Consider the following 10,723-nt stretch of genomic DNA (forward strand, 5'->3'; position numbering starts at 1 on the left):
ATCCATCGCGGAGGGGGAGATCGCGAGGTCGAGAGGTGGAGGTCATCGGCCACAAAGGTACGACCGGATTCCGCGTCGGCCGGCGCTTGCCGACACATGAAAAAGCACAGAGGCATGCCCGTGTGGCGCTGCAAGGGCTGGGAGCGAGGGAAGAAATGCCTCCGCTGGTTTTGTCTCACCCCCATCGGAACTTCGATTCCCACGATCAGACCGGATCATTCCAGAACAGAACACAGGGTACACACAGGCGAGGTTTGTCGCTCCTCTGTCGCTCTGTCGCTGTGCATGTCACGTACACACACCACGGGCTCTAGACAGCTGTGCGACGATCGTGCCCGGCTTAGAGCCCGGACATTGTCGATCCCCGACGCGGACTGACGATCCGTCTCATGCGCGGCGGAACCTCCACCTCGACACACCTCCTTTGGATCGATCACGAGCTTTCCCTCGTTCTGCTCTCTCTCGATCAGGTCATCAATCGAACTCAAACACCTTCAAATGCTGGCCTTTGGCCACATACCAGCTCACGCCATGTCCAAAAGACCCTTCGAGTGAAAGCGGTATTGCGGCCCGGTGTCTGTTCTAGGTCAGCGCATCTCAAACACAACACAAGCGAAAACCTGCGGCAGGCATATTTTTGTCTCGCTGAGAAAGGACCGATTCAGGGCCTCCCAGTCGCTCTGGGGGCATGCGCATACGCCGTTCTCCTTCTCATTCTGTTTGTCATTGTCATTTGTTGGATATCTGGCTCGTCTTTACACAGTACTTCCTACCTATCGAGCTCGTCCCATTGTCCTCAATTTACAACTTGGCTCTGGCTGCTGTACGAGGGATCTCGTCACCCCTCGCCTGGCGTCAAGCCGAGCCGGAAGGAACCTTGTACCCGGCCTCGGCAAACGAATCTTGGATGCCCTTGATGATCTTTTCCATGTCGCCACGCTCGGGGTTGACGACGGTGACACCCATGTGGCCGACTGGGTGTGCAAATCAGAGGGAGATGAACAAGATCAGGAAGGGTCTTTTATGATAGAACATTATCAGACTGGCGCGACGTACCTCGGAAGTATCGGTCCTTGACGTCCTTGTGGAGACCCGCAGCGACCACAATGTCACGCCTAGAGACAAGTGGGATCAGCACGAGCATCTACGGCTAGCAATGTCACAGGCCGAGATCTCACTTGAGCATCTTGGGAAGGATATCAGGCGCCTTGAAACCATCCGGGAAGTAGACCGCGCTCATCCCGTTGGCAGAGGTGTCATCGGAGAGGGGCAGCTAACATCACGTTTCGCATCAGCATTTCGACGTCCAACCAGATGAGTGCGTAGACCACAAAGGCGGCTCACCAGCTTGAAACCCATATCCTTCATGGCCGTCTTGAACTTGACGCTCGTCTCACGGTGCATCTTGAATCGCTCTTCAAGCGATACCTTGCCCTCCATGATGGTCTTGAGCGAGGTCTCAAGGGCGTAGATGAGTTGAACAGGAGCTGCGGGGAGGAACCGGTCCAAGTGAGACATTTGCCGCGTACCGGACCCGGTCGTACTTACGGGTCGCAAAGTAGGAAGGAGTACCAGCTTCATAGTTCTTCATGACGGGCAGCCTGTTAGACGATCAAGACGATCAGCGCGTGTTCAAGCCGTCGCTCGTTTGGTTTACCACATACCATTTGGCCCAGCTGATGTAGTAGGACGCGGGCAACGACTTGCGCTGCTCAAACACCTTCAAAGCCTTTTGACTTGCCACGACGACGCTCAGACCAGGAGGCACGCCGAGACCCCTGAACGAGGACGGTCTTTATCAGCCGCTGTGTCCAAGCGCTTGGTCGAGGTCAGAGAAAGCTTACTTTTGGGTGGCTGAAATGACAACGTCGATGCCCCAGTCGTCGAATCGGATCTCCTCGGATGCGACTGCGCAGACACCATCGAGGACCACCTGTGGCGAAGCGATATGATCATTAGCAAATGTACTTCGTGGCAGGAGTATGACGGCCTGATGCTCACCAGGGTCTCCGGAGAGACCTCCTTGACGGTCTCAGCGATCATCTTGGCGTTCGAAAGCACTCCGGTAGAGGTATCGACTATCGCAAAAACAACGGATGCATGTTTCAATAAATATCCTCATTCACCGTGTACGCTGATACAGGCTCACCATGGGTAAAGGTCAAGACCTTGTACTTGTCCTTCTTCAGAGCTTCGGTGATCTGCTTCTTGCTGATATGACGAGCGGAACAAACCGATTGATCAGCATATACAGCCTGCATCCTTACATATCGTGTACTAACATAGGAGCACCTCCCAGAGGAGCACCGAGTTGAGTGACATCGGCACCGTAAAGAGAAAGACAATCGGCAAAGGCTTCACCGAAGTAACCGGTGTTCAAGACCAACTACGATCATAACCGGGCCTGATGATCAGCCAAATCCAAGTCGAAGGAGCACGAGTTGCGACTCACAGCCTTTTCATCCTTTTCGATCAGGTTGGCAGCGACGGCGTCCCAACCCAAAGTACCTGAACCGGCGACCAAGAACGGCTGACCAGATTCGGTATAAAGCACTTTACGGAGCAGCTTGATACAGTTGCCAAAGACGGGAGCAAAGGCTGGGGAGACGTGCGACATCGAGGCTGATGACAGGAGAGGGCGAGTGTAAGCATCATCAAAGCCGAAAAACTTGTTTGAAATGGCTTGCTTACGATGAGCATTGGCGAGCAAGACCTAGTAGGTGATTGGAACAGCGGTCAGTTTGGCTAAGAGCCAATAAAAGTGCCGCTCGTACTCACATCATCAGCGACCTCGATAGGTCCAGGGATGCTGTCAGGGGGGAGTGTGAATTAGTCGTGACTCGGGCGACCTGTCTGCCACTGGTGGTCTACATACACCAAGAGCCTGAGAATTTCGAGTGGGAAAAGCGGGCGTGAGTAAGGTACTTCTCGGTGCTACTTTTCACCACAAACGACTCACTTGTGGTCATCCTGATTTTAGAGAACACGCAAATGAGGCACCACAGAATGAGCGTTCATCCCATATGCCACAGTCTTCAAACGGCCCATAGCCCACCTGTTTCCATTGAGAAGAGCTCATTTTCGGTGTTGCACTGGTAAAGTTGCGTGCGAACGATAAGGCGCGGGGTATAGGTCGAGAGGATCGACTGAAAGTTCTTGCAAGAGGTACGAAGATTCGCAGACCTTGCTGCATTGATCGAGTGTAGGTTGAGGAAGGGTGACGAAACGAGACGGATAGGTGATATACAGGCCACAGGCCACAGGCGGGTAGAATCGATCGAAGGTCGATGTCACGTATACCGGCGTTCCGTAGTTGACGGGTGATGGTGGAGGGGATGAATCTGGTTCCGGCGGGGTCGGTCCGGTAATGTCGGCCGATGTGGGATTGGCTGCGAGCTGAGACCAGAGGACCCTGAGGATGCAGGCCTCGACGCGCTATGTTGCGGCTGAAACATTTGGATCCAACATTTTCAACGTTTCTACGAGATCTACAAGTTGTGCACGATGCGAGAGACAAAGACCGGTACATTTTCCTTTCCTGGGTAGCGTGCGCAAATAACGAGCACGGATCACAACCTGAGCCTAAGAAGCACCTATGCGATGCAATGCAAAATTTCTTCCTCAATCGTCCAGATCGGGTCGCCCCAACAGAGCCGCACTCGATTCTCCTCTTGTCCGACCGAGCTCGGGTCGGGGAGCTCCTCGTAGAGCAGCAAACTGGTCGGCCTCCTCGGCGATCTCTCTTCCCGATACAGGCGGGCTGCGGGACCTTGCCCCTGGGCCATCTTGGTACTGACGTCCGTGGTCCTGGGCTTGTCCATGGCGGTGCAAGCTCATATCCGCAGGCCTCCAAAGGTCGAGCGAAGCAGTCCCTCTGACAACGTCGGCCGCCTCGACGATCTCGTTGTACTGCTGTAACAGTCGTTCGGACGCGTTGGACGCGTTGGTGTCCGATCGAGGCCTGGTGGTCGTTGAGGTGGGGTTCCGGAATGGGTTCAAAAGAGGCTCGATCCGATCACCTTCGTTGCTCTCCGACGTCCTGCCAGGATTGATAACATGATCGTCCACAGCGGAAGATACCACCACCATTGGCGTCTCAGAACCGGCGATACCACCTTCGGTCGCCTGTTCCATCCTTTTTGTTCGCAGATATTCCGAGATCGCAGGTCCATCCCGCTCGTGCAGAGACTTGGATCGCGAAGGCGTGCTGGTCCCGGAAAACACCCCGAAAGACGAATTCGAGTGCAAGAAGGGGCGACGGGTCGCCTTGGTCTCCTGAGCTCTCTTGTAAGCCGAAGCGGGACAAGGTTCGTCCCTATAAGAACCGTCCAAAGAGTACTCGCGCAACTCCCTTCCGTCCAGGGACCGTCGAGCTCCGATAGCAGATGGAGCCGTGTTGTCCACCATGACCATCTCGGGGTCCCCATCGCGGCCGTCCAATTCTAGCTGAAGAGCTCGATCGTACCTCTCCTTCTTGAGCAGGTAGATACGCATCTGATAGTAGATGTAGACCGCGGCGACTCCAGTCCCGACAATGGTCAACATCAAGGTCACGATCGAGACGGCGTGGGTGGTGCTGTTGTGCGAGTTGAACGCTGTACCGACGTAGACTAAACTGAGTTGTTTACTGTAAAGCCGAAAGACCATCGCATGAGCTCGGTTCCAAGGTTCAGCAGCGCGCTCCGACCGACTCACGGTAAAGTCAAGATGGCGGCCGCGCAATAACTCCAAAAGTTGGCTCCGGCAGAACTGGAAAGTGCCGTGGTCACATGACCAGGGATGGCACTGAACCGTAGAACCAAGACGAACAAGAAACTCTTCTCCCGGATGAGCTGAGTTAGGGCCGCGTAATACTTGTTCTTCTTCTCGAACCTATACAACCGCACGCACAATCAGCTCGGCTACGGTCTCACTCTCTCTAGCCTCGGCTGCGTATCTGTTGACTTACTTGTCTGCACGAGTCGTACACAACGTTCTGAAAACGAACCAGGTGGCCAGTTCGCCCAAAAAGGTACCGGCGGCCAGGATCCAGAAACCGATGTGCAGTCCCCAGAGTACACCAATGAGGATACCGACAACCTCGTGGCCTAAAGATCATTAAAGCGAGTCAGATGGGGTCAGGGGGAGCAAGGGAAATGAGCCAGGCAAACTCACCGACCAAGGGAGGGAAGGACAAGATGATCTATATGAGCGAGATTTTCAGCGGTGTTCCAACGATATCGACCGTGGCTAGACTGAAGCTCACAAGCACGGCAATGGGAATGAGCTGTAAAACGAATTACGAACGAGCGTCCGACGTCAACGAGGAGCTTTCTCGAGATTTCAGCGCGGCGAGACGTACCCAACCGCCTGGCCAGCTTCGGATCTTGCTGCCGACCGGTTTCATAAAGTTGACAATGGTGTTGTGGTTCGAAGATAGCAAGACCGTGACGACCACGACAATCACCAGGAGAGCATACCACTCTGTAACGAGGAAGAGCTGTCTTGAGCGCGAGTCTAAACAGTCTCACGAGAAACAGGGCGATAACTCACTCCATAGGTATCGCTTTGTCATCGTTTTGAAGAATTCCTTCCAGCTCATCGTCCTGAAGATCTGAATAAGAGCCTTGACGTCGGCGATCATCATCTTGAACAGGTTGTTCTCCTCGGGTCTCGGCTCGTCCACGCCGGTAACCGCAGGCTCATCCGAAGCCGCATCATCAAGCCGAACATGTGTCTCCCTCGAAGCTCGCCTTGATGCTGCGAGGGATGTAGGAGGCTCAAGAGTATCTCGCTGGCTCGTGACCCCGTACGAGTCCTTGTTTTCGGGAGAGACCGCCACATCCAGATACGACTCGTAGCTCGTCGAGTTTGGAATCGGTCGAGCGTATTCTAGGTGATTGAGATCCGCCGTGTTCGTCATTGGCAGGGCATCCTTCGATCGCCCATTCTTCTTGCTCGGACTGAAAGGGTTCCGCATAGTAGTCGTCTGCACAGCCTCGGTGGAGCCAGTACCGCCGTGAGTTCGGATTTCTTGAGATGAGACGGTTCGGAGAGGGTCGAGTTTTCGATATCGAGGAATTCTCCTCTACCGTTGTACAGATAGTTGTTGAGCGCAGAGAAAAGGGTTTTGCCTGTTATACTCCTCCAGGTTTGAGTGACCCAAACGGGATCCTTTCGACAGGCCTCGGACGGAAAGTCAGACAACCTCGATTGCTACCGCTCCACGGGCTGTGCGGGCTATGTCTCTATTATAAAAGACCCGGACGAATGGTCTGCGGGATATCTTGACGAACCGGTCGATTGTTATACTAGGTGCAAGTTGAGGCAAATGGAACGGCCTGAAAGGTATCCAGTGCCAATTGTACTCTAGCCCTATCCCACCTCCTATCACAGGAGTTCACGCGAGGCCAGATTGACGCCCGTTTGAAAGGCTGCTAAACGGACCACTTTAGACGCGCCGTTTACCAGCGCGCGAGATGCTAAACTGACCTCGAATCGTAGTCTGATTGGACACAGTTTGACCCGCGATTGTATCTCATATGAGTTTTGCGATCGTACCCTTTTCGGGCATCAAACTGTTGTTCCACAATCAGACGTCGATCGGGCATCAATCTTTCTCTTTTGTTTACAAATTTGTATCCGCCAAGTTTGCTTCCGCGTGCTACCCTAACTCGTCGAGAAGCTCGAGTCGACTTACAACTTACTACAATACTACCTTTTTACTTCGAAACCCTCTAGAAACATCAAAACACTCTCTAGACTCTTCACGAACACCTATCTAGCCCGTACGAACACTCTTAAGACCCCCTTTGGACTTACTACGACTTTTCAAGATGCCTGCCACCGTGAGTTCTCTATTGTTGTTGTTTTTCTACGTTTGGGCTTCTCGGAAGGTTATAACATGTCTGATCGTACTCTGTTTGACCTGTCTATAGCCCAAGACTACCATCAAGGACTTGGTAAGTCATGTTCCTATGTTTGTTATCGCTTATGTTATCTTTGACTGACCGTGCGTCAATCGCCCATCGTTCTCTCTAGTTCAAGACCCGTTCGAAGCCTTACGAGCTTCCCCTCTACGCCGAAGCCAAGAGTCGGGTGGAGAAGAGTGTCACGGCTGTGGGGGAGTTAGTCAAGAAGGTCGACAGTCAGGCACGACTGGTGTCCGATCTACGGGAGATCGACAAACTCCAGCAGAAGGAACTCGTCGGGATCTTGAAGGCGACCCTCCCTATTCTCGGTACCCTCTCCAGCAGCTTGGGGGACATTCAGGGGTCTTTGTCGGGCGTTCCAGCCCTGTTCGACGAACTGGAACGACATGATGAAGAGCTCGAGGCCGTCAAGGGTAGGCTCGACGAGGTCGAAGAGACGGCCCAATCGGCCCTCAATCTGGCCGAGACGCCAACCGCCGGGGGTGCCAACGCTCCCGCAATCGTCCAGGCGTTGTTCGGGAACGCCGAGTTTGCCAATCTCGTTCGAGAGATTGTTGCTGCTGACGTGGGTCAAGCTGGCCCGATTCAGGCCCAACAAGCGGCCGTTCCCGGTTCTCCCTCGAAGGCGGCTCGCAAGGCCAAGGCTACGGTGCTGCAGGTGAGTGATTGTTCATACACAAGTCAATCGAGTACGTTTGAGCCCCAGTTGATGTGCGTTCTTACTCTTTGCAGGCACATTGTCACCACGCGGTGAAGTTCCTCGTCGGCATGGAGTCCGCCATCGTCAAGGGCTCAACGCCCACGAAGAACCCCGGATCGACCCCCAATGTGTTCCCTAAGCCTCTCGCGACGGGCAAGAAGCATACGCTTCAGACGTTTGTCGACGGAAAGAAGAAGGTATGGCGTCCCGACTGGAAGAACGTTCGGAAGCCGTAAGTCACTACAAACACACATCAAACGGGCAAGACTGACATACCTTCATTTACATCTAGCGAGTGGGAAGAGTTCCGGGAGGCTGTGATCGCGGTCGTGTTGGGCAATTGGGACCAACATAACCTAGGTGAAAGACTCCCCAATCGGACCGAGATAGTGGCCTGTACGGTCAAGTACTGTCGAGGACTCGCGGGCAAGGCTGGTAATCCTCCGGCCGACTCTTCGAAGGGTGGGGTCGACCGCAAGAGTTGGTCGGACAAGGCCGAGCTCAAGGTTAGCCCCCTTTGGATACAGTTTGATGCCTGTTTGTTAACTTAGCTAAGTCACCGAACTTTTTCAAATACATAGACCGTCAAGGACCGGAAGAAGACCTGGGACCGATCGATACTGCGTGACGTCCAGAAGACGTCCGTTTGGAGGCGGTTACTGCAGCGGTGCTTCGTCCCGTCGTTCTACAAGGCCGACGACGAAGAGGACATGAGGTATCCTGACCCCATCGATCCTCTCGAACTCCCTGCAGACGGGGATGAACCGGGCGGGGATGTCGACGTATCGGCGTGGCATGTCTACCGCCGTTCGATGTTGGGACCGGAGCGATCTCGAATCGCGATCGAGATCTGTTGGCCGACTTGGATGTCCAACGAGGTACGTTTGGGTACGATTGAAGTCTGATTGATGTATGTTGTTTTACTTACCTGGCTTACTCACCATTCCTTCACCCTCACTTCGATAATTGTGACTCGAACGTACAACTGCACTGCAAACACACATCAACCTACCGTCTCTAGGCTATCATCGCTGCCAGCGTTCTCGACTTCGAGTTTGCCGTCACCCAAGAGGGCAAGCAGCACGCGTGGCAGCCTCGATGGTGTGGTCCTCGGGAGTACTGGCCCCAAACGGACCTCAAACTGTCCGAGTTGGCCCCTCCCATGGCCGACAACGTCAACGTCCCGGACGAGAGTAACGAGACGTTGTACGTCATCTACCGGTCGATGGTGCGGCCCGACGTTCTCACGTCAATCCAGGAGAATTCGCCTGAGATTTACGCCCGGTTGTACCCCGATCCGGTACCGACCCCCAACGACGCTGCGAGGATGACTCTCGAAGCGAAGTTGAATCAGGGGTCAAACTTGACCATTCGACAGGGGATCGCGCCCTACGTCTCGAACGACGAGGACGAGGCGTTGCCGGAGGCGACGATCAGGGAGCTCGCGATCGAGCAGTACCTCCAGGACACTGGTATCCAGTGTACTTGATCGATCGGGCAACGAACTGACGACAAACGGGCCGAGTCAGCGGCGATACGACGTGTTTTGACTGGGGATTCGACTTACGGCCTTTTTTACGACTTTTAATGATATACGGTGTTTGATACGACATGGTAGTGGGTGCCTCGAGGGGCGATAAACGGCCGAATAGAGTCCGTTTGTATAATGTCTAGACTTACGAGGTTTGCCTGTTTTTACGACTTTTATAATGATCGAGGGTTTATGTCAGTGTTGTATATACGATATAGTCTTTTCACGGCCGATTGAAGGCCGATATATGCATCATCAACGTCTTGTCTGAATTGATCTGGGCGCTTGATGAATTAGCTGAGATATCCAAGAACCTTGGCAGTAGAAGAACGTACGTCGAACATACTACAAACAGTGACCTTTTGATAGCATCAACTGTCAAATAGATAGCTCGATTGCGTATCAGCCACTCCAGACTACGATCAAACACGAGTGCAGTGAATACTAGCCCAGACCAATCGGGCATCATCCAGGGTTGGATTGGCCCTCATCAATCGCATGGTCACTGGTCTTAACGCAGCCACTGTTGTCGTGTTGAGCTCCCAACAGTGAATTTGCTGATGAAATTGACCTGGATGCCACATTTGTACCCCCAGATAAGGGCTAGAATAAGGTCCGTTTAGCGATCAAGCTTGAAAAAACGCATAAGGTCCCTATGTACTCACTGTTCTGGGTATGCATGTTCAGTGTTCTCTTCGAAACGAACTGCTTTACGACCAAGCAGCAGCTTAAACTCTCTTGATTGACCACCGTTTGTTGTGGCCTTGACAGATACAACATTCTCCAGTAAAATCAAGTCTGAGGGCTCATTGACGCAGTGAAGGACGTCGTAATTGGTGTGATAAACGGCCAATCGATCCCTGAAAGTTGCAAGTGATGCAGTTGTTACGTCGACCTTGGGGTTCCACACATGGAAGGCTTTATAATGTGTCTCCAGTCGGGCATGTTTCTTAGCCGTTTGACTGACGAAAAACGTCCCGTCTGATAAATCATCAGGTGTCGATTCGCTACGGTATTTGTAAGTCGCGTCTCCCTCATATTGCCGACTGTTTGTAAGGGTTTGAAGTAAGATTGACCGGTAGTCGTCATCTAAGTAGTGAAGAGAGCCCGGAGATAGGTTGAGCTGGCCCAGTTGTAGCCCGTTTGACGTCGCATAAGCACCATCTCGTATGCTGATAGCGTTTGCCTGCATTTCGGCATAAAGGTCCGAAGCTGATGAGCCACGAGCTTGATCGTTCTTGAGGAAACCTGCCTGGAATGAAGCCAGTTTGGCTATAGATCGCAGGTCCTCTGGGTCCTGAGCATGACGTTGAAGTACCTGTTGTATGAGTCCGGCCGTACTGGCCTTCAATCGGGCCTTGATCGCGGTCATTTCAACCACCTTCCCATTGGTGTTGCCGTTCTTGATGCATTTCCCGCACCTCTCACCGACCATACACCAATGGGAGTATATTGGCCCATGAGCTCTGATATCGGCTATGATGTGGATCATTTGATGTAGGTTACGGGTCACTTTGAGGCCCGGTCGGATCCTGAGAGCCAGAGGGACCAACCGGTTGATCAGCCTCTCCGCCTCTTGCA

The 10,723-nt window shown here is 53.3% G+C and overlaps 2 protein-coding genes across 2 annotated transcripts; both read right to left on the minus strand.

The window, feature by feature from the left end:
* Positions 1-855: 855 nt before the first annotated feature.
* On the minus strand, positions 856-3,079 carry HD553DRAFT_342294 (probale AGX1-alanine-glyoxylate transaminase; the record flags this gene model as incomplete). Its single annotated transcript, XM_046182733.1, has 16 exons — positions 856-974; positions 1,057-1,115; positions 1,179-1,273; positions 1,345-1,487; positions 1,549-1,601; positions 1,665-1,778; positions 1,845-1,933; positions 2,002-2,078; positions 2,150-2,211; positions 2,283-2,386; positions 2,453-2,622; positions 2,692-2,713; positions 2,779-2,809; positions 2,876-2,884; positions 2,960-2,970; positions 3,056-3,079. 16 exons carry the CDS (start codon positions 3,077-3,079, stop codon positions 856-858), a joined length of 1,182 nt encoding a protein of 393 aa, XP_046036668.1.
* A 1,415-nt stretch (positions 3,080-4,494) lies between these two features.
* Positions 4,495-5,452, minus strand: HD553DRAFT_257910 (uncharacterized protein; the record flags this gene model as incomplete). The annotated part of the gene is made up of 6 exons (XM_046177374.1): positions 4,495-4,627; positions 4,696-4,872; positions 4,949-5,087; positions 5,155-5,182; positions 5,246-5,266; positions 5,342-5,452. Coding segments are annotated over 6 exons (609 nt in total), but the record flags the coding sequence as incomplete, so codon positions are not given.
* Between the last annotated feature and the right edge of the window lie 5,271 nt (positions 5,453-10,723).

This window comes from Filobasidium floriforme, assembly GCF_021052385.1.
Source record: "Filobasidium floriforme strain CBS 6241 chromosome Unknown HD553scaffold_11, whole genome shotgun sequence".
NCBI classification, from domain to species: domain Eukaryota; kingdom Fungi; phylum Basidiomycota; class Tremellomycetes; order Filobasidiales; family Filobasidiaceae; genus Filobasidium; species Filobasidium floriforme.